Below are 24416 nucleotides of genomic sequence, written 5' to 3'. Positions count from 1 at the left end.
TAGCTATTATTGTATAATTAGAAAAATTGGACTGCTTCTTTGTATATACATGGTATTTTTTGTAACATGTATTTTGCCTCTTCATAACTACTATCGCATAATTAGAAACATTGTGCTGCTGCTTGTAGTTAAAACATTGTTGTTTTTCTGTGTTTTGTACCACTCCCCTCTGTAATGTCTGCTGACCCTGAGGGTATCATAAATTAATGGTGCAGATTTAGCCCGTCGCTGGCATCAAAACAATTCGCAGCGTCGAGGGAAGGAAATAACGAAGGTGAACAGCTAGACAGCTCCTGACAGAGCCGTACCGATGGTGATAGTGCCATCGTGACGAAATCTTGGGCGGCGATCTTGACGTCCCAGGCGACTGTTCTTTTTTTTTTCTTTCGCGTCGGTTTCGCTTTCAGAAAGAGATAATGCTATCAGTGCAGTGTCATTTGTTGTTGTCTCGTGGATTTAAATATGGGTTTCAATAAACTATGTATACAAATTGTCCTCGAGAATAGGTGTAAGCAAGGAAATGCACACATACACAAACACACACACACACACACTCTCTCTCTCTCTCTCTATGTCACACACATAGTATGCGCACACATATATGTATGCGCACGAAAACATGCACAGTGTGCACGCATGCATGCTGAAACATGAACACACTCGTTCGCACACGTACACATTCACAGGCGCCCACACATGCACCACAAGCACGCAGCGCACCCGCAACTGACACACGCACGCACACAAATGTATACGAGCACGCCCAAATACACTAACACGCGCGTACACGTGCACGCACACGCAAATGCACGCATGCACACACGGCGCGAATGCTCAAACACGCATACACGCACTCGCGCGCATGCGAATGCAAATGGAAAGCATGTTGGCCACAATCGAATGCCTACTTTGGGCACCTAGTGTGGCTACCGAAGGAATATAAAAAAAACGTGAGACGCTTGGTCCACCGAGAACCATACGCATGCTGCTCTGTATCCTACACCGGCGAGACAAGATTTTCCAGAGAGGTTGCGCTCAAGCGAACGCGGTGCAATCCGTCGAGTCCCCACAGCGATGGCGGCGAGTAACCATTGTTTTTTTTTTCTGGTTTTCTAGATAGAAAGCGTCCAAAACTCTGCCAGGCGAAAATCCACTCGGCCAGAGAAAACCGAACGCGCACTGAAGTGCGCCGCGCAGTGGTCGGGGCAACACCAGAAAAACGCATGCGCTCTGGCTTACCTTACCCCGCCCGCGGGTGGGGTAGCGAAAACAAAAAAATTGAAGAAGCTGAGTGTGTCCTCGCGAATAAAAGTCAAAATAGGAACAATAAATAAGAACGTAGTAACCTTTGCTGGCTTTACTGTCTTGACATAAGTTCTTTGGCGCAAGTGAAAAAAAAAATGTTGATATTTTTTTTCTGACATGACGGCACAAATGAACCACCACAAGGCTTCGCTTCATCGGTCCTCGCTGCGTGCTTTGTCAAATTGTCTGACAGTGTGTTAATTTGGCTTGTCCCGTTGTATGTTTCGATGTACGACGTTAGAAAATCAATGCACCTTTGGCATAAAATGTTTATAACTACATTAGACTCACAATGTTCCGCAATTGAAGATCTAAAGCACAACTTTGGAAATGCCAATGCACCTTTCACATCAAAAGTTTATGAGAACTTTATACCCATTAAGTTTCGGAATTGACATCCATGCACTCCGTAGATTCCGCGGCCTCCGCGAGATGCCGCAGCGAGCCAGTTCGCCATCAACACGCCGTTGAAATTTGGCGCTCGGATGGGGCTGCTTGCGTTATGTGACTCCCGATGCATGGGCGTTGCCGCGAAATTCAGCCCAAGCTTGCAATGTTCGCGGTGAAATGTTTTTTCGAGCGTGAAAAAGACATTCTAGACAAAATCGAGAGTGATTTCCGGCGCCGGGGGTTGCTTTGGTCGGCGGTGCATGGACAGCACGAAAAAATGTCGGGGGGGGGGGGAGGCTGCAGCCCCATAAGACCCCCCCCCCCCACCCTGGCTACGCCCCTGGCCTAAAGAGAGCGCTTGGAGCTGGCGTATCAACAGCGTACTGGTCGCGTATGCAGAAGGAGCACGTAAACACGCGGCAGCAAAACAGCTCGAGCCGAAGCGTGCGCTCAGCCTCGAGGACACCCAGGCCCGTAAGAAGCGTCGCACGGAACAGGAGCGCCTTCGCTATACCCAGCGAAACGTTGTGCAGACCGCGAATGTATGTATACAATGTATACATATAATTATAATTATTTGCATGGCATATTGCCCCATAATTCAATTAACGTTTAACATTTCTGCCACGATGCAATGCGCCATGTGAGGCAATGATAATGTTCAACCCTCTCAGGTATTATGAACAATGACACACAACAGCCCCTGAAGCAAACACGTCTCCCTGTGTGTTCTGTGGACTACGCATACAAACAGCAGTGGTGCACGCAAGGTAGCGCTTAACATCAGCTCACTACTCTAGTATTGGAATAAACGCTGAAGAAATTACCAATTCGCCGCGTACAACACCGCTAATTATCGTCAATTAAAGCAAACAGTATACAAAGCTTCACTTAAATTGATTCCCACAGTGCTTGGGATCCGCATATTCTTTTTCGTTCTAGTCACTTATTCTACGGAATTAGTCAGCAGTGCCTTGCTGAGTAGCAGACGCCGCGCGAGCCACCAGAGAGAGCAGGCGCTGCGAGCAGCACGCACGCTGCCGTAGAAACAACACACAGTGGCGCGACGAGAAAAAAAAAAAACGGTGGCTCTCGACACAAAACCCCTGTAAATTCCCTTGAGAATTTGAAAGTACCGCCACTCTTTGAGCTCTGCCACCACCGCGTGACCCCCTCGCCTCCTCCTCACCCCTTGCGCATGAGGCCCCCCCCCGGGGGGGGGGAAACCAGTTTTGCCCCGTTTTTTGCACGACGATTGGTCTCCTTGCCGTTGTCCTTGAGAACGCGCGAATCTTGCGTTTTGCTTGTGTTTTACTTTTTCATTGGCGCCATTTTTCTCCTTAGCTCAGCGGAGCAAACGTTGCACGCTGTGTTTCTTGCGGTGTTGTGCTAGCGCCATGCCGCGTTGTAGCGCATATAATTGCAGCAAGCAACCTGAAGATGGTCACGCAATTTTTGGGATACCACAAGGAAAGCGTGACGGCTTGCGAAAGAAGCAGTGGCAGCACAACATTGGCCAAAAGAACTTTGTTCCGACAAAGAACAGTGTTGTTTACGAGGTGAGGCGCCTTTCTTAATGCTCGTATCAAAGCATCCCCTAATGCTTCTTTTAATTGTTCCGGCCTGCTCATCAGCGTTTATTCTGCGACAATTTGTACGTTGCATAAAATTGGGGGTGTCCTCAATATGCTGAATTTTCAGCTGAGACTGGTTCTCAGATTGGTTCTCAGATTGGTTCTCAACTGGTTCTTTCTTTCTTTCTTTCTTTATTGGTTTATTCAAGACAATGAACAGATTGTCTTAGGGGACACGGCTAAAGGCAATACATATGCCTGACTAGGCCGTGCCACCCGTACATTGGCAGCAACATGGCAGTGGCAGGCTTTCAGTCACACATGAAATAAAGTAGTACACATTTTCAACACTTGAGTACACAATTCGCGTAAGAAGAAAGGAAAAAAAAAGGTTAAAGTTTATACAGTTTTCTAATCAACTGAAGCACGACAACGACAGAAAAAAAAAACAAGTATGTACGAAATTTTCCATACCGGTAGCTGAAAGGTTAAAGTTTACACAGTTTTCTAAAAACAACAACAAGAAACATGAACAAAATTTTCTATACCTGTAGTTCAACATTTCTATTAGTCTTCGGATAGTAACAATTCTTTTACCGTCTTCTTAAAGCTTTGCTTTGAAATTCCAGAATTTAGCAGGTCCAATACCAAGGGGTAGTCGTTTAGAAGGTTAGGAAGTTGAACTGCTAGTTTTTGATCTCCGTATTTCGTTCTGCAACGTGGTTTTCCTATCAGAGTTTTTCTGAGATTATAGTTTGTCGTTCTGCCATGGTATTTACTTTGGAAGGAACATTTGTCTTCCCAGAATTGCCGTGAAATTTCGAGGAATAATTTGTAAGTGTGAAGTTTTGATGCTGTTAATATTTTGTATTTGTTATAGTATAGTTTAGTGGTATCAGTACGTTCTAAGTTACCTATCGCGCGCAGTGCGCGGTTTTGGAGTGTTTGAATTGATTTTAAGTTAGTTTGTGTAGTGGTTGACCAAACTAGCAAACAATACGTTAATCGAGAATGCATAAGCGCGTTGTAAATATTGCGCTTCACATTTATCGGTAGCAAATATCGCAACCTATTTAGCACACCGACAGCACGAGCGATATTTTTTCTAAGAACGTCTACGTGCGGTGACCAGGACATATTTTCATGGAATATAACTCCTAAAAATCTGGCTGTTGCTGCCTGTTCGAGGTTGACCTTCTGAAACTGGAGTGTTATCTGAGGGTGGATTATTGTTCCTTTTGACTTAAACACTAGATACTTAGTTTTAGTTATGTTTAATTGGAGTTTATTCGCATTTAGCCACAAGCTTAGTTGCTGTAACCAGATGTTAGCTTGCTCAAAAAGATTTCCTATTTCCCTTCCTGAGAAGAACACGTTAGTATCATCCGCGTATAATATAATATTGGAACAGCCTTGAATATTGACAATATCATTAATATAGAGTAAAAATAAAACAGGCCCCAAGACGGATCCTTGCGGCACGCCGTATTTAATGTGCTGGATTTCGGAACTAACTCCATTTATTGTTGTGTACTGTGTTCTAGAGGTCAGATAGCTTTTTATTAAGGATAATGCGACACCACGAATTCCATAAAGAGGTAGCTTTTTCAAAAGGACATCGTGTTGCACGCAATCGAAGGCCTTCCTAAAATCTAAAAAGATACCTAGAGTTAACATTCGGTTTTCTATGTTGTCAAGGATTTGTTCCTTTATTTCAAGTAAAGCGGTTTCTGAAGATTTAGCCTTACAGAAACCATATTGCTCCTGAGCTATTATGTTATACGTGTTTAGAAACTGACAAAGTCTTCTATTAATTACATGCTCAGCAATTTTCGCGAAGACAGAAAGAACGGATATTGGCCTGTAGTTATTCATGTCGTTAACTGGGCCACTCTTATGAATGACAGTCACTCGGGCTAGCTTCATCCTATCTGGAAACACACCGTTAGAAAGAATTAGGTTACAGATATGTGAAAGAGGCGTGCTTACAATTTCACTGACGGCTTTCAACGGCTTCACTTTTATATCATCTTCACCTGAAGCACAACTGTCTTTCAACGATAAAATTATTGTCTGTATCTCGTACTGCTCAGTAGGCGCCAAGAACAGCGTAGAAGAACATCGATTTAATATATATTCCGTGCAAGAGACTGGTGTATCATTTTGTGAGGACGCACCAGCATCAATAAAATGAGAATTAAAAGTATTTGCAACCTCAATATCTGACAATTCACTATGCTGAAATGCAACTTTTCTTGCGATAGCGCCTTTGTTAATTACTTCATTGATCGCTTTCCACATGAGATTTGAATTTCCCATGATAGCAAAAAACTTGTTCGCGTAATATTCTTGTTTAGAGCGTTTAATATCGGAATTCAATTTGTTACGCTCAGATTTGAAAGACCGAAAGTCATCTTCGCTTCTGCTACTCAAAAAGATTTGGAAGAGCTTGTTACGACATTTTATCCTGTTATAGAGGTCACGAGTTATCCAAGGCTTTCTAGCTTTGTTGTGTTTTTTAAACTTCTTAAGTGGGAAACATCTGTTGTATAACAACGCGAAGGTAGATATAAAAATATCGTAAGCATTGTTTACATCAGTTTCCGCGGTCACTTCGTCCCACCGATAACGAGAGACTAGTTCAACAAATTTCTTAACACTTTGTTCTGAATACATTCTTTTTAAGCTTTCAGGGCATATATTGGATGGCTGTCTATGAGGTAGCAGACAGTATATAGGCAAGTGATCACTAAGATCGCACATCAAGACCCCTGCCCTTACATATTCAGCAGAAAAACTCGTCACACAGAGGTCAAGTGTTGTCTGGCTTGTAGGTGTGATGCGAGTAGGCACGTTGATGACATTTGAACACCCGTATGATTCAAAAGTTTCCTGAAAACGCGTATATTCTGGGTTGTCAGGGCAAGCATCTATATTAAAATCGCCCATTAATATTGTTTCGAGTTTAAGTTCGGTGCTGAGTTCTAATAATTTTTCAGTAAATTCTAAGAACTTGCACATGGATCCAGATGGCAGGCGGTACACTAGAGAAATCAAGGTGTTCATGCACTGAAGACCAATACATTCATAGCATTCGTTACCAAACTTGAGCTCGGGGATTATACTGTACGACAAACCAGAACGGATATAAATAGCAATTCCTCCTCCTAGTTTTTTCGTTCGGTAAACAGAGATACAGTCATATCCAAAAATAGAAGCGCATTCATCCTCTGATGTAAACCACGTTTCACTAAAACAAAGCAAATCGAAGCAGTGTTGCAGCTCAGACAGATACAAACTGACTTCATCAAACTTATTTCTCAAACTTCGCACATTAAAATGAAATATTGAAAGTGGACATCGGTTCTTTAACGACGCGACATCCCCAGGAAATTGGAATTCCAGGGTCGCCATTGTGGTTTAGTAAACATAACACATCTTTTGCTATCACGTATGCGGCCATCACTTCGAGGCTGTAAGACTGGCCAGATCCTCCTCGCCGCGTATGACAACAGCTCGGTCGCCGCTCCTTTTTCGCACCAAAACTTTACCGTTTGAGTGCCAGACGTATGCGTATCCTGAGGTCTGGGCCCATTCCTTCGTCTTTGATAAAATAGCACGTGATAGCCGTGTCATATTTTCACAGAAAAACACGTGCCCATGGTCCTTAAGTTGCTTCTTGTTAGCGAGCCAGGAATCGCGAAGTTCCTGGTGAACAAAACGGATAATGATCGCCCGTGTTTTGCCTGGTTTAGCGGGAAGTCTGTGTATAGCCATAACATCACTCTTGTTCAATAGTGGAAGCTTAATTTGCATCGCTACTTCGTTTACCTTCATCATTAGGTCTTCGTTGTCACTTTCAGTAATACCGTGTACTTCAATATTTAACCTGCGGCTACGGCATTCAAGGTTATCCAGATCCCGTTTGATTTGAGACAATTCACTGCTCGAATCTGCATGTTCAAGTTGTTCAACTCTGTTTGATAGTTGTGTGGTAACTTTTTCCTGAGCCTGCAGCCTCGTCTGAAATTCATCGAATTTATCAGAAATATGTTGCACAGACGATTCTAGTTCCACCAGTTTGATTGGCAGATCCAAAAGGGTATCTAGCTTGGTTTCGATTGCTAGAAGTCGAACTGCTATGTCTCTCTGCGGCGTGTGCCGCTCAATTTCAGCATTCGCCCCTTGTCCCACCCCCCGACATGTCTCACATTTCCATGCCTTCTTAGACATGTCGCACTTTCCAGTAAAAGCTTCTTCCGTTATACCGGAGCACGAACCAAAATGAAATTTGAATTTGCACTCACAGCAAGTCATGTACAAGCCATTGTCAGGCACCACGGAGCGGCACACACAACAACGCGACATTTCAACAGGTACTAGTAACACTCGTAAATCTCAAGCAGCGTTGGCAGCAGCGGCTAGCACATACAAAAGGTAACTGATAGAAAACCACCAACCTGTAATATTTCAAAAACGTGTTTCAGCGGACATGCGTCAGATGCTGCCGCTACTGCCAAAGTGCGCAGGAAAACGGTTGTCAGGACTTGATATAGCCACTGGTCCAGGGGGCGCTTCGGAAAGTGCGTTGATAGTAGATCTATGGCAGGGAAATCCGCGCGGCGGTATGGGCTCACAGTATCGGCGATGAGGCTGCAAGTGGCAGAAGAAACCGGGAGTAAAGTTGAGTGCTTGAAACCGGGGTAGGCCAAAGACGGGGCACGGGCACCACAGTCTTGCGACGAGCGCCCGACAATTCCACGGGTAAAGCTTGTAGACGAGGCAGAAGCCACCGTACCTGTAATATTTCAAAAACGTGTTTCAGCGGACATGCGTCAGATGCTGCCGCTACTGCCAAAGTGCGCAGGAAAACGGTTGTCAGGACTTGATATAGCCACTGGTCCAGGGGGCGCTTCGGAAAGTGCGTTGATAGTAGATCTATGGCAGGGAAATCCGCGCGGCGGTATGGGCTCACAGTATCGGCGATGAGGCTGTAATATTTCAAAAACGTGTTTCAGCGGACATGCGTCAGATGCTGCCGCTACTGCCAAAGTGCCGCAATCAGCCGCAAATGCAGCACTATAGATTCTGCTTTCCACTGTGAAGAGACGTGTGCGAAGATACAGCCTCAAGATCGCACTTTTCTTGATTATTAGGATCCGTTGCCTGTTTTACTGAAAATCGAAATGGCGGCTTGTAGAGGAGCTTTCTTTCCAGCTTAATTCGATGTTAGTATCAGTCACTTAGGTACAATGAATGCAGGTCCAGAAAAAGTTAATGCCAAGTATACCCGTGGCATTGCAGGTGATCAGCACCAGCTAGTCTACATTGCGTTTCTAATGCGTAAGCATTCTTTGGCGAGTACCCCAGCCCCGTCACGCGAAAAGTGCAATGCCTTGTATTTGCACAAAAATGCGCAATTTTGCACAGTTAACAAATTTAATCGTTATGAAAGTGTAAATGTAGATTCGCAGCTTCATAAACGATAATAAACAATTTAAGAACCCCTCAAAAATTGATAAAATAGATACACATAGTGTAAGATTCGTCGGACGATCTCGCCGCTGCCACCATTTGTTAGAGTTGTCGGTCGATCTACGAGCTGTAGGCCGATCTCACCGCTGCCATTCATATGTAAGATTTGGCAGTCGTAGCTGTAGGAAGGAGCTTGACTCTTCGTCGGGACTTAGGAGAGGAGGATTTATTTACATGTTATTTACAGTTGAACATGAGATACATCGACAGTCTAGCCTGACTCCCAAATGGAGCCCGCAAGACGAGTATACAGCAAACAGCTTACGAGCACACAGCTTACGAGCACACAGCTCACAAGTACATTTCGAGCACGACGACGAGCACACAGCTTACGAGTACATTTCGAGCACGACAACGAGCACACTCTAGCAGCCTCACAATCGCTGCTTATAAGCACTCTGCTCGACGTCATAGTTCGACGTCATTGAAGATGGCCAGCCCTTTTGGAGGATTTGGAGGAGGAGGGCTCACATACACGTGCCACACACACACACACAGGTGTAATGGTCCGGAGCCAACGTCAGAGGGGCTTTGTAGAACTGTGAGCCGTCGCGGGTAGCGCGTCCGCGTGGCACATTGTCTTGCGTCTTGGTCGGCGCGTGGGAAGGAGCCTTCGTCGGCGTTCCCGCGGCAACTCCCCTACTCATAGCAGAACAGGGCGGCGTTGTCGTGTTGCGCACAAAGCCTGCTTCGTCAAACTCGGAGCCGTCCCGGGTGGCGCGCCCCGGTAGCACATTGTCTGGTGTCTCGAAAAGCGCATGGGGAGGTTCCGCCAATTACCTACCCTCGAGAACTCCCCTGAGCTGACCCCTCGCCACGTGGTTGCCGGTTATCCGCAGTTCTCTGAAGTGCGCCACCATCCCGGTTGGATCGGAACACGTGCAGCGGGCTGAAATAGCGGAGGCCGATCCTAACAATAGAGATACATAGGGATCCTTAGGAAATGCATGGGAAAGCTTATAGTAGGAGCAGGTCAACTGAAATTTGTTGGTGGGTCAACTTGAAATTTGGACGTGGTCCAACTTAAACTTGGGCGTCGGCGAATTCAAAATTTGGGGTGGGCCAACTTGATATTTGGGGGTGGGCCAACATAAACTTGGGGATAAGCGAAGTTGAAATCTGGTGGTGGGCCAATTTATATTTGGGGGTGGGCCAGGCCAACATAAACTTGGGGATAAGCGAAGTCGAAATCTGGTGGTGGGCGAATTTATATTTAGGGGTGGGCCAACATAAATTTGGGGGTTGATCAAATTAAAATTTGGAAGTGGGCGAACTGAAATTTAAGGGTGGGCCAACCTGAAATTTCGAGGTGGGCCACCTTAAATTTAGGGACAAGCCAAGTTGAAATATGGAGGTGGGCGAACTTGAAATTTGGACGTGGTCCAACCTAAATTTAGGGATGGGATAACTGAAATTCTGGGGTATGCTTACGTATACTTAGACATCTCCAGTATAGTTTCTGCATTATTTTTTAGTTCTTTAATTTGGTTTGAATTGGGCTGCCACGCACGCATGAGTGGCTGACGATTATTATTTGGTTTTTTCACGGACAGTCAATGTGCAGGGGGTGTTCACATGATCGCGCACGCTTTCTCGCACTGAAATTGCGCAAGCGACATATTTATTTAATGGATACTGATGGGCTAGTTGGCGAGCCATGATATTGAAGCAGCGCACTTACATCTGACACGTACACGCACACATAAAAAGGACACACACAGGCGCTGGACCAACCAACGCCACCACCTGGATAGGCAGCATTTTCTTCCAAATTGAGGAGCCTAAAGCCCTGGCCTTGCACGTAGCTGCTGCAATCAGGGCGACGATACGGTATGGGGCCTCAAGAGTACGGGGAGGTAGAGAGCCAGAGTAACTAGAAAATATTTTTTGTAATGCGAGGGTTACTGCCTCAGGGCATATCCTGATGGGATAGTTGGTAAGCCACGATATTGAAGCAGCGCACTTACATCTGACACGTACACGCACACGCTTGGTCCAGCGCCTGTGTATACGTCTTTTTTATGCGTTCGTGTACGTGCGAAATTGAAGTGCGCTGCTTCAGTGTCGTCCTATTTAGTTTAGAGACCACAGCGCAAAAGCTACTTTCACATTGATATGACAAACATACGGACAGACGATGCACACCCGATTAATTTATTATAAGAAAGCATGCTGAATATAATACCTGCTGTGCACATGCGCGCACAGGCAAGAGAAAGAAAGCCAAACACAGAGCGATCTGCCACAAGCAATACTAGATCAGATCCACAAAGTAAAGCATCTTATTGTGTGGCAGAAAAAAGAAATGTCTGGAGTATAGAACTCGCCTCAAAGCTCCTTTTTACATCAGTATGCCCCATTCATACGGCTTTAAGAAGAAACCAACCTCCTCATAAGCGTTACCTTCAGTATTCTACACCACTTTTTCTGTACCACTGGGGCGTGCAAGTGGCGCAGAATCATGCGCCTCCATTGAATACGGCGGCCGGTCCGCGAAAGCCAAGGAGAAAGAGCGTGCCGTGCGCAGTGCGCGACGCTGGCGCGCGAGGAGAACCGAGGAGGAAAACGCCGCGGGGAGGAGAGTGTCTGTACTTTCAAATTATCAAAAGGTTTTAAGACCCTGCAACACCGCCTGGCCGAGGTTGTGAGATGTATGCCCTATGACACGTGTTCAAACGTGTCAGATTACTAGGTGGGAGGGGCCCTGACGTCACTTTTTGTGAAGCCAAGTGACGCCGGTAATCGGCGTTACTCCGCCATCGCATCGGGCCACATTCTCCTCTTTTGTTTACATTTCTCGCCTTCGGCGCCCTACCACAGACGCAACTACGCCGGGGTCCGTATTTCCAATGGCTAGTAGGTACAGCGGCGCGTGGCACTTGCGGAGACGACGGACGTTTGCGCGCATGCGCGAGCAAGAGCGGGTGCGAGAGAAGAAATGTGAGGACTTTTGCTCCTTGAATGTACGACTCTGCCTAGGCACTACGGAGTAGTTTCTTGGCGCGTGTTGTATGCGCTTGTCCTTAGGCGTGTCGGCAGAAGCCGCGGGGCACGGTAGTGCTGAACTTAGCATCGCAAGTTGGCGGCTCGACGCAATTATATTTATTCAATCGTGTTTTTTACTAATCAAAACAACGTGTCATTATTTCGCATTATTGGCGGCGCCTCCAGGACACCAAAGCGGCAACGGGGACATCAAAGCTAGAACCCGGACTGGTCCATGGGTTGGGGCCGTGGAGGCCGAAGCGCGCCAGGGGGTGTTCGCATAAAAAATTGGCTGTCCGCGATAGCGGACAGCCGATCTTATACTCCCCTGGCACGCGCAGGCAAAAAGCTCGAGCAAAAAGCTCGCATACGTTGAACATGACATTCAGCCAGGTCGCGGCAGAATGCAGACGCTTCTGGTTGAGGTTATGCCCAACAGCTGGCTTAAACAAAGCGTGTTCATCCTCAATGTTGACAGCCCACCATCCGATCAGAGACAGTCTTTCCACTCCCTGTTTATGAAGGCGGCTTCGCTCGCTAGAGAGTCACCTTTAGTAATCGCAGGAGACTTCAACGCCCCACACAACGCATGGGGGTACATCAAGCAGACAGCTAAGGGCACAAATCTAGTGCGGGCCGTCGATGACCTAGCGCTAACAGTCATCACCGATCCCCGTTTCCCCACGAGACTGGGCACGTCGGTGGCTAGAGACACAACCCCCGATCTTGCCCTTATCAGAAATGTAGAGCAAACAACATGGGATAACAAGCAAGAAAACCTGGGCAGCGATCACTTCATCATTAGTGTTACCCTTCAGGTCAGAGCCCCCCAGGCCAGGGAATTTAAAGTGACGGACTGGGATGCTTTCCGTAAGCTCAGAAAGGAGGACACTGGCGAATACGCCAGCTTCAGCGAACTCGTCCAGAAACTCAGAGCAGATGTTGAAAAGGCTACAAAAACTATTCAAACCTAGCTCGAGGTTTCCAGGATGGACCCGCACCTCGTACATCTCTTGGAAGCTAAAGCCTCTTTTTTGAGGCGATGGAAAACACAAAGGCTTAACCAGGTGTTGCGAAAGAGGGTTGCCGCACTTAACAGGGAGAGTGAATAGTACTGCACCGAGTTAGCTAGGCTACAATGGGATGAAATCTGTTCAGCAGTCGATGGGCGCATGCGCACAGGCGGAAAATGGAATCTCCTTAAACACATGCTAGATGACACGCAAACCAAAAGCAATCAAAGACAGACATTCTGCCGCATCATTCACAGGCACAAAGAAGGAGGAACCGAAGAAACGCTCTTAGACGAGGTAGCCAATAGATATCTCCCGCTAGGCGCAGCGCACTCAGAGGAATATCCCAACATCGAATGTGACACGGTAAAGGAGCTCGATGACCCCTTCACGGAGTCCGAAATCAGAGCAGTACTTCACAACTTAAATAGCATGTCGGCCTCAGGTCCGGACGGCATCTCAAACAGACTGCTATGGAACCTGGATGATAGATCAATTGAGCTGCTAACGAAAGAGGTCAACAAAACTTGGGAGAACGGGTGCGTCCCGGACGAGTGGAAAGCGGCCTCGGTTGTGCTTATCCCGAAACCAGGTAAGCCCCTAAACTTTGACAACCTAAGGCCAATATCGCTAACCTCTTGCGTAGGCAAGGTAGCGGAGCATGCGATCCTGCACAGGATATCGGATTACATAGAATGCAACGAACTGTTCCCGCACAACATGGTCGGCTTCAGGCCCGGCCTTTCCACACAGGATGTAATGCTACTCCTTAAGAAGCACATTTTCGATAACAGCACTAGGGATGTTAGGGGCATCTTAGCCCTTGACCTGACCAAGGCCTTTGACACTGTATCTCATCGATTTGTCCTGCAGGCCACGGCCAGCCTAGGTCTGGGAGCAAGGTTTCAGGCTTTTGTTAGATCATTCCTCATGAACAGAACAGCCACCACCAGGATTGCACAACTCAAGTCAGATGAGTTCGCAGTAGGGGCCAGGGGCACTCCCCAAGGAGCAGTCATCTCCCCCTTACTGTTCAACATAGTCATGAAGGGCTTGTCGGAAAGGCTCAAATCCCTTTCTAATATAAGCCACTCGCCATACGCAGACGATATCACGATTTGGTGCCCCGGAGGATCACTCGCAGAGGTAGAGCACTCGCTACAATCAGCCCTAGACGCAACGGAGTCCTACCTGGAAGACACAGGCCTCCAACTACCCCCAAACAAATCTGAATTGTTACTTTATTGTTTACGTTAGGGGGGTGAGCCCCCTAACACCAGGCAAGGTGTTAGGGGGCTCACCCCCCTAAACCAACTTCCCATATCCCTCTTTGCAAGAAACGGGCAGCCCATTCCTCAAGTCGAATCTATCCGAATCCTAGGATTACTGATTGACGCGCGTGGATGTAACGCCAAAACGCTCACGCGCATCACGGCGAAAACCGAGAGCATGCCGAGATTAGTTGCTAGAGTATCCGGACGAAAGAAGGGACTAGGTGAAGACAATCTCCTCAGGATCCATCACGCTTTCCTAATGAGCCACATCAACTATGTAGCTTCGGCCCTTAACTGGACCAAAACCGAAAAGAATAAGCTTAACATTCTCATGCGCAAGAGCACCAAAAAGGTACTGGGGTTACCACTAACTACTTGCTCGGACAGGTTAAGCAAACTCGGTATGCACAACGACATTGATGAAGTGATCGAAGCGCAGGTCACCGCTCAGGTAGTCAGGCTCTGTCAACCAGGGCAGGGAGACGCATCCTAGACGAGGCCTGCATGGCTCCAAGAATACTCAATGAACGGAAAATCACCTTATCCAGGGAGGCACGGGCAACCTTTGTGGTCAGCCCATTCCCTCCGAATATGCACCCGCAATACAATGTAGGGAGGCGAAAAGCCTGAGCACGGGCGATTTTACAGAAGGCCAGCGAGAATCAAGATTCGACTGTCTTTGTCGACGCGGCTCAGTACGGCAACTCTAGCACGTTCGCGTTGGCAATCATTGACGGCAAAGGGAAATTACGCTCCTCGGCCTCGGTTAGGTTTGCTTCGAGTGGAGTCGCGGAACGGGTCGCCATAGCCCTGGCCATGACCGACCCCTCGCGGACCAACGTTTTCACCGACTCACGAGCGGCCATCAAAGCTTTCGAATAGGGTAACCTAGCCCAAGAGGCTGCCTCCATTCTGGAAAAGAGAACAAACCCTGGCACTCACTTCATCTGTTGGTTTCCCGCCCATATGGGTGCGGACGTTCATCAGAACATACCTAACCTCAACGAGCTTGCCCATGACCGTGCGCAAGATCTAACGCGCCGCGGCGGCATGGAGGCCTTATGGGGACAGGATGAAATCCATCAGAACGATCCGCTCCTTACTTTTCACGAGATAACATCTCACTATCGGCTTAGCAGAAGGGCCTATCCTCTTCCTCACCCGAAGTTAGACAGGTCTCAGTCAGTTTCACTTAGAATGCTCCAGACGGGCTCATTCCCCTCGCTGGGCTTTCTCAGCCGTATCTACACAGACGTCGATTCGAGCTGTCCGGACTGTAATGAGATCTATTGTTCTTTAGCGCACATGCTCTGGCAATGCCCCGCGTTACCTAACGGCTCTCTATCAAGCGAAGCCGACTGGGAAGAGGCACTCCGGAGCCCATCGCTCCAGACACAACTAGAGGCAATCCAGAGAGCCCAAGAAAGGGCGGAACATCACGGTATTCCTGCCCCGACTTGGACGCGGCCAGCGGCTTCCACGGGTCCCCGATATGGGCATCCGCTGAAGCTCCTCAGGATCAAATAAAGTTCATTGTCTGTCTGTCTGTCTGTCTGTCTGTCTGTCTGTCTGTCTGTCTGTCTGTCTGTGTCTGTCTGTCTGTCTGTCTGTCTGTCTGTCTGTCTGTCTGTCTGTCTGTCTGTCTGTCTGTCTGGGATAATTTTAAAGAATCAACGCATCTATCACCCAATTTTATAATCAATTTTAGTATAGATGATGCTGTCGCATATTTTACCGCTTTTATTGTTCATGCTGCCGAAAAGTTTATCCCGCAAACGAATGGTGGTTCCCCTAGAAGACGTGTTCCCTGGTGGAATGAAGACTGTAGAGATGCGCGAAAGAGGCAGAATAAAGCATGGGGCATATTGCGTAGATCGCCGAATATAGAAAATCTCATTGAGTTTAGACACAGAAAATCGCAGGGAAGGCGGATACGACGCCAGGCGAAGAGAGAAAGTTGGGCGAGGTTCTTTCAGGTATAAGTTCATAGGCACAAGAGGCGAAAGTTTGGAATGGCCTAAGGAAGCTAAAAGGGCAGCAAATAAATTCGTTGCCTCTGGTGAAAGACCAAGGGAATACCATAGAAGAGCAGACAGACTCGCTAGGGGAGCACTTTGAGCGTGTGTCAAGCTCAATCTACTATTCACAATCCTTCATGAAGTACAGACACACAGAATAATGTAAGGCATTTGAGCGTAAATCCCCACAAAACGCACCATATAACCGTATTTCAGTATTGGCGAGCTGAGAGCTACCTTGATTGCATGCAAGAGCTCTGCACCAGGACCTGAAAGAATAATGTACGCATCATTAAGAACGTACACACTGATACACAACTGACACTACTTGAACTTTCCAACACTATTTGGGCTGGCGGATATCATCCACCCGCATGGAAAGAAGTGATTGTTGTCCTCGTTCTGAAGCAAGGTAAAGATCCTTCGTCGGCGGCAAGCTACCGCCCGTAGCTCTCACGTGTTTCCTTTGTAAGCTGTTTGAGAAAATGATTAACCGGCGACTGATACATTTCGTTGAAATGAACAAAATGCTTGATCCCTATCACTGTGGCTTCAGAGAGGGTCGGTGCACAACTGATCATCTCGTGCGCATTGAGGGAAATATCCGGGATGCATTTGTTCATAAACAGTTTTTCTTATCGGTATTCCTCGATATGGAGAAGGCGTATGACACAATGTGGCGTTACGGAATCTTGCGAGACTTGTCGGGAATGGGCATCCGTGGAAATACGCTAAACATAATAGAAAGCTATTTGTCCAATTGTACCTTCCACGTGAAAATCGGCAACGTATTGTCACGTCAATATATACAAAAAACTGGTGTAACTCAGGGAGGTGTGCTCAGCTGCACACTCTATATCGTTAAGATAAACACACTCCGCGCTTCATTACCACCAGCTAACTTTGTTCCGTCTACGTAGACGACATATAAATAGGTTTCAAATCCTGTAACCTTGCAGTGCGCAAGAGACAACTACAGCAGGGCTTGAACAAGATATCTAAGTGGGCAGACGAAAATAGATTTAAAGTTGACCTCTACAAAAGTTCATGTGTTCTTTTCACACACACAAATGAGACATGGTTCCAGATCCTGAAGTTTAGAACTGTATGGAGAAGAAATACCTGTGCACAAAGAACACAAGTTTTTAAGCGTAATACTCGATGCGAAACTGACTTTCATACCACACATAAAATATCTCAAGGCAAAATGCCTGAAAACAGTGAACCTATTGAAAATTTTATCACACAACATGGGGCAGGGACCGAAAGTGTTTAATGAACCTCTACAGGAGCCTCATCCGATCACGACTGGATTACGGCGCCGTGGCATATCACTCTGCCACGCCAAGTGCGGTAATGATGCTAGATCCCGTCCACCATCTAGGTATCCGCCTGGCCATTGGCGCCTTTTGAACAAGTCCTACTGAAAATGTATATACGTAGAATTATATGAGTGGGCACCTAATCTGCGAAGAGCATACATTAGCTTCACATACTTTCTAAATGTTTACTGCAACCGCGAACACACTTGTTATACTACAGTTAATGATATCTCGTATGCTACACTTTTTCACAATCAACCATCTGCGACACAGCCTTTCTCACTGTGTGCGAGGGAGCTGAGCGAAGAAATGAGCGTCCCACTTCTCGAACATATCTTAATGCCTCCAGCCAAGCAGCTACCGCCTTGGGAGTGGCAGGTGATAGACTGTGATATATATTTCGTAAGAGTTACAAAATACGCACCAGAGCTCGAAATTCGAAGGCATTTCCATGAACTTCAATCGAAGTACCCTTGTTCTGAATTTTACACCAATGCATCTAAGTCGCACGCTGGCGTGTCTTACGCGGCTGTTGGTCCATCTTTCTCCGAATCAGGTGTATTGAACCCGCATACAAGTATCTTTACTGCGGAGCCCTATGCAGTACTGTCTGCGGTTAAACATATCGAGAAATTAAAATTAAAGAATGCAATAATATTCACGGACTCGCTAAGTGTGGTAAAATCGCTAATGTCCTTAAGGAAACACAAAAATCCTGTTTACATTGAGCTTTACTCTTACTTGTGCAATATTTATTCTTCTCGTACATACAACAATATACTAGGTTCCTGGCCATATATGCATCGAGGGTAATGCGATGGCAGACCAAATGGCCACATCAAAACATCGCAAGCTACCAATTCTACCGCTGCTATTCCTACCACAGATCTCACGCCTTTTTTGAGAACGAAAGTGCGAAGCTACTGGCAACGCTTGTGGGACATTGAAACAAATAAGCTCCACTTGATTAAGCCAAAGTTAGGTTTCTGGCCCTCCGTAACATAAACACGAAGAACTGATGTCCTATTCTGTCGATTCTGAATAGGATATACATATGGTACTCAAAATTTTCTATTGACTGGCAATGAGCTTACAACCTGGGGTAGATGTGGTGAGAGGCTAACCGTCATCCAAGTGCTCGTGGAGTGTCGGGGAGCCGAAAGAGAAAGAAGAAAACATTTTCCTCTAACATACCGCTATTGTCTACCTTTCCATCCCGCTATGTTTCTTGGTAAAGAACCCCTTTTTACCAACAAGGCTGTCCTAGGTTTCTTGAACGATGTGGTTTTGCATGTTAATAGCCCAATAGTTTCGTAGCGCATCCTCTCTCCAGAGGATGCTGCTGCGATAGTAGTGCTTGTATAGCATACTCCTTCAGGTCCTTGCATTTCAAGGGCTCTGTTACAGGAGTAGTACTTTTCGCAATTTTTAGCCTGTGATCAATTTTAGTGCATTGTAATTAATTCACAATGTATCGTTCGTGTCCTTGGCACGCATCATAGTCATTGCCATAGTTTTATTGCATGTAGCTGTTACACACTTTACAGCGACCACCTTTTATGCCCTGTTACAGCCCTGTCACACCAATGCTCGTAATTTATCGCTTCACAATGAACTCATAACCATTGACCAGGCGCTCTTTGGTCATACTTGGCTCTTGCGCCACAAAACACTATTATCATCATCATCATGCCAGTTTTACGTGCTGACCGGTCACAAGCTCCTGCCGCACGTTTTCCGCGCCAAATCATTGAAGTACGTGTCACGCGAACTCCGCCATCTCGCTTATATTTCGGAATTTACAACTGACATCTGTCACGTAAATGGCGTCGAAAACACCGCTGCTGATACCCTTTCTCGTATAGCGGCAGTTGACTCTCCATTTCCAATCGTCGACTCGGCCGCATTCTCTTCCGCACAGCACAACGAGTGCTCGCCGCTTTTCGGGAGAACCCCCGTTCTCTCCGACTACGGCTTGTGCCCAATCCATGCTCGCCTGAGCCCTTGTGGTGCGATGTCTTAGCAGACCTTCCCCGCCCTTTTACGGCTTCATTAGGTCGCACCATTTTCCCCTCTACACAACATGTCACTTAAGTATTCGGGCTACTCGGCGCCTTCTCACCCAGCGCTATGTCTGTCCCGGAATTCACGGCGATGTTCGCGCTTAGACGCGCACGTGTGTGCCCTGCCAGATGGCAAAGGTCTCCAGTCATACGAAGACGCCTCCCCCAGCCTTCCTTCCATCCGGCCGTCGTTTCGACTATGTTCATCCTGATTTCGTGGGCCCTCTACCCGTGTCTCAAGGTTATCGTTACATACTCACCGTGGTCGACCGTTTCACACGCTGTCCGGAGGATGTTCCCATTCATGACATCCCCGCTGAGACCGTTTCCCGCGCTTTCATTTCCCAGGGGTATCTCGCTTTGATTGTCCTGGCACCGTGACAACAGAACGTGGACGCTAGTTTGAGTCCTCCGTTTGCTTGCCTTAATCGCTTTCTCGGTGCCAGACATTGTCGTACCACTACGTGTCACCTATCTGCCAACGGCATGGTCGAACGCCTTCACCGACAACTTAAGGCCGCCCTGGCAAACCGCCTCATTTGCGCCGCCTGGGTCGACGCCTTGCCCGTTGTGTTCCTGGGTTTACGGGCCGTCCTCCAGGCAAACCTACAGTGCTCAGCAGCCGAGCTGGTGTATATGGTAGTTCTCAGCGCCTCCCCGGAGACTTCATTACATCAACGCAGCTACCTGCCCAGCTACAAGCATTCCTGCAACGCCCCCGGGACTGTGTTAAAGACCTCCGGCCCACTCCGGCCCGACCTTCCCGCCACAATACAATCTTCGTGCACCCCGACATGGCCACTTCAATACACGTTTTCGTGAGCCGCGACGCTGTCCGACCACCACTAACCCCGGTCTACGAAAGAACATTCCGCGTCCTCCAGCGCACCCCGAAAACCGCCACCCTACTACAGAACGACCGTGAAGACACAGTCAGGCTAGACTGCCCTAAGCCGGCTAACGTGGAGACCGCCATGGAAAGCCTCGCATCGCCGCCTGACCTCGTGCTAGAGTGTCATAGCAGGCCCTCAGTCCGGTTTCGACTTCCAGTCTAGGCGAGGGGGGGAGGGTCCTGTAGCGCCCTCCCTCGGGCGACGCCCAGTACCCGGATAGCGCGCGCCCGCATGAGAAGAAAATAAAGACGGCACCTGGTCGTGGTTGGCGAAGCCACGGCTCGCGGTTGTTTCCCGGCGTCGATTCGGCTCAGCTGTCTTTCTCCTTCGCTCCTGAGGCATAAACTCTCTACAAACTCCCTGCATCTGCTATAGTAGATTGTCTTCCTATTCTTCTTGTTCCTCATCCTACTGCTATCTGAGCCACGCTACCCGTTCGCTTTGGCTCGCCATCGTCGACCACCGCAAGTGGCAAGAAGGACGACCGCAATGAGAACAGGCGAAGAAAAACAAACACTCGCAAATGAAAGGTCTTTATTCAATATAACAGTTCATTCGAAACTTCTTATAAACTAACAGGTCGGCAAAGGCAACGGCAAGGCCTGATTATTTTGTCCTCCAAAAAGCGGGTCCCACAGAAAAACCATACGGGCAAAATAATAGTACGTCTGTATAGTTTTCACAACTTTACACTTCGAATATATGCTGTCATGAATAATTTTTCACGCAGTTCCTAAGCTCACGCACCGCAATGTATTCTCGAAATTAGTAGCGGCGTTATATATGAAATATAGAAATACCCACACATCTGTATGTCGTCCTAAAACCTGTACCCGACACCCCAATTCTCTCCCGGTACTATGTAGTACGAGGCGCCTTGTGCAGTGTGTATTATGAGCCGGAACTCCCATTGCGCCGCAGTAGCGCTTGCGATTCAGGAGTCGCAACAGCGTTTAAAAACTCTAAATGGGCGCGGCGGCGCACACCAAGGGCTATGTCACAAAGTGTCGTTTTCATTCGCTGGCGGCACCGTAATACACGTATATACCGGTGGGCCTCCCCACAGTGGCCCAGTTTGTACCTGTGGCGTAATACTCGAGGGCCCGAACTGTCACATGCACCCACTCCGAGGGGACAGCGCAAGACGAGAAGGCAGAGATGGAATGAATTCCCAGAGAGGCGAGGGGGGGAACTTGCCCCAAAAGGACAGCCACGGGCGCAGCACATGGCCCCGTAGTGAGGCCTGAACGCAGAGCTTCAGGAGGTGGCTGAATACCGCTGCAGCAGCACAGTCTGACAGGTGTCGCACACGCGCACAGGCTTCGCCGATGACGGAAGTGGCATCGTGTTGTCCGAGCAGGCGTGGCAAAAGATCTCCCCGCAACTACGGCAATGGTGCTGCGTGCGAGACATCATAACACTTCGCAATGAAGACACTGATTAACAGAAGGAGCTGAAAACGTTAGAAACAGAGTAACGTCGCAGTAGAACTCAATTGCTGTTTCGGCATCCCGTTGGGCCGAAAACACTTTGAACCCAGGCAGCACGACCGGCCAATGGTACACGAGTACAACGCAAACTCGCCGTACCCACCGCTTGAGCGCACTGGATACAACATCGCGGGTACAGGCGCAGGTAACGAACGAAAGTTCAGACCTAAACACTATTACACGTACGCACCTCGCGCAAACAGATTTGTGGGCATCAGTTATACGGTTGTAATACGACTGTATGTTGCATTCGGTATTAAGAGTTTTAGAATAGGGGCCGCAGACGTTTTGGGGCCCCAAAGAAATAGCGTCGAAGCCACTGTGCATGCGCGAGACGCAAAGTGCGTTTGGGTTTTGCTTTGGGAACGCTATTTCACCGATTTAGCGGGAGCCCAAATAGCGGCCCCAAAAGCTTTGCGTCAGCGAACATGGTGGCACCCATCGAAGCGACGGCTCTAACCTAGCACCAAACTGGGTTCGATTCGTGGTAACGCGTGAAGTTCGCAAGCTAGGAGAAGTGACTGCGGTTATCGCTTTCTCTCAACTAGCATGTGTTATGAAGATTGATTCATTGTCGACGCCGCTGATTCCGAATTCAATTGTGGATTTTGTGATTGATAGGCCTAACACGGCTAAGCTTGGCTGGTGAAGGCACGTAAAGTTGGTTTGCTCAAAGCTACGCGCAACTAACTGTTTGCAGCTTACAGAATAACCTACATATTGTAATTAAACGGGAATACACGCAAGTCAAAATTATTATTCCAATCATAAAATGGTACATTTTATTTAATTATTTCTAATAGCTTTTCTTTGACGCCATAGTGGCGCTGTCAGCGCAAGACGCTATCCGCAAACGCAAAGCTATATTCTAAAACTTTTCACTCTTGCGTGCCCCAACGCTAACACCTGCAAAGCTACTTGCGGCCCCAATTCTAAAACTCTCTAATTGTAATATACGTAAGCAAACAAATAGACAGCTTTAGTATAGCGTACGCTATACCATTGCGTACACTAAAAAATGTCGGGTCGTCACTGCGCATGCGCTGAACGCTAAACGAAATCGCGGGTATAGCGGGCGTACGCAACGCAAACGAGTTAGCGTTAGCGTTTTTGCATGGTTTGCGGAGTTTGCGTGAAACATGGCGGCGGCCCCGGCTGCCCGCTTCGAATTGAATTTGGCGTTGATTTTGTAAAATGCACTTCGTTCGTAGCAAATGATTGTGTAAACGGCTTTCGCTTAGTCTCAGGCCGCTTCGACGACAGAATATTACGGATAACCTCGTGGTGTTTTCGAGATCGCTTCTCGTTTCGAACGAGTCGAAGCCTAACAAAAGAAATGGATGGATGTTATCAGCGTCCCCTTTGGAACGGGGCGGTGGGTTGCGCCACCAAACTCTTGCTATTATACTGCCTAATGTCCTACTTATAGGTTCATCATCATCATCAGCAGCAGCCTGGTTACGCCCACTGCAGGGCAAAGGCCTCTCCCATACATCTCCAACTACCCCAGTCATGTACTAATTGTAGCCTTGTTGTCCCTGCAAACTTCTTTATCTCATCCGCCCACCTAGCTTTCTACCGCCCCCTGCTACGCTTCCCTTCCCTTGGAATCCATTCCGTAACTCTTAATGACCATCGGTTATCTTCCCTCCTCATTACGTGTCCTGCCCATGCCCATTTCTTTTTCTTGATTTCAACTAAGATATCATTAACTCGTGTTTCTTCCCTCACCCAATCTGCCCTTTTCTTATCCCTTAACGTTACACCTATCATTCTTCTTTCCATAGCTCGTTGCATCGTCCTCAATTTAAGTAGAACCCTTTTCGTAAGCCTCCAGGTTTCTGCCCCGTACGCGAGTACTGGTAAGACACAGTTGTTATAAACTTTTCTCTTGAGGGATAATGGCCATCTGCTGTTCATGATCTGAGAATGCCTGCCAAATGCACCCCAGCCCATTCTTATTCTTCTGATTATTTCAGTCTCATGATCCGGATCCGCAGTCACTACCTGTCCTAAGTAGATGTATTCCCTTACCACTTCCAGTACCTCACTACCTATCGTAAACTGCTGTTCTCTTCCGAGATTGTTAAATATTACTTTAGTTTTCTGTAGATTAATTTTTAGACCCACTCTTCTGCTTTGCCTCTTCAGGTCAGTGAGCATGCATTGCAGTTGGTCCCCTGAGTTACTAAGCAAGGCAATATCATCAGCGAATCGCAAGTTACTAAGGTAGTCTCCATTAACTTTTATCCCCATTTCTTCCCAATCCAGGTCTCTGAATACCTCCTGTAAACACGCTGTGAATAGCATTGGAGAGATCGTATCTCCCTGTCTGACGCCTTTCTTTATTGGGATTTTGTTGCTTTCTTTATGGAGGACTACGGTGGCTGTGGAGCCGCTATAGATATCTTCAAGTATTTTTACATACGGCTCGTCTACACCCTGATTCCGTAATGCCTCCATGACTGCTGAGGTTTCGACAGAATCAAATGCTTTCTCGTAATCAATGAAAGCTATATATAAGGGTTGGTTATATTCCGCACATTTCTCTATC

At 47.4% G+C, this 24416-nt stretch overlaps 2 protein-coding genes across 5 annotated transcripts in view; both read right to left on the bottom strand.

The window, feature by feature from the left end:
- LOC135904823 (uncharacterized) overlaps positions 1-8316 on the bottom strand; it is a 50657-nt gene extending 42341 nt beyond the window's left edge. Inside the window, exons 1-2 of one of the 2 annotated variants that reach the window (XM_070525295.1) lie at positions 8068-8316; positions 7577-7922 (exon numbers count right to left, since the gene is read on the bottom strand). The gene's annotated coding sequence lies outside the window, so the exon portion shown is untranslated. Of the gene's footprint in view, positions 1-7576 lie in introns of both variants that reach the window. The other variant, XM_065435806.2, reaches the window with a different exon arrangement.
- A 12573-nt stretch (positions 8317-20889) lies between these two features.
- Positions 20890-24416, bottom strand: part of LOC135904821 (RUN and FYVE domain-containing protein 2) — a 116904-nt gene continuing 113377 nt past the window's right edge. For all 3 annotated transcript variants that reach the window (XM_065435804.1, XM_065435805.1, XM_065435802.2), the window contains one exon: positions 20890-21770. In XM_065435804.1, coding sequence (XP_065291876.1) covers positions 21630-21770 — 141 coding nt within the window. In that variant the 3' untranslated portion in view covers positions 20890-21629. The remainder of the gene's footprint in view (positions 21771-24416) is intronic.

The sequence above is a fragment of the Dermacentor albipictus genome, chromosome 1 (assembly GCF_038994185.2).
Source record: "Dermacentor albipictus isolate Rhodes 1998 colony chromosome 1, USDA_Dalb.pri_finalv2, whole genome shotgun sequence".
Taxonomy (NCBI): Eukaryota; Metazoa; Arthropoda; class Arachnida; order Ixodida; family Ixodidae; genus Dermacentor; species Dermacentor albipictus.
This window is presented reverse-complemented; position numbering and strand designations above follow the sequence as displayed.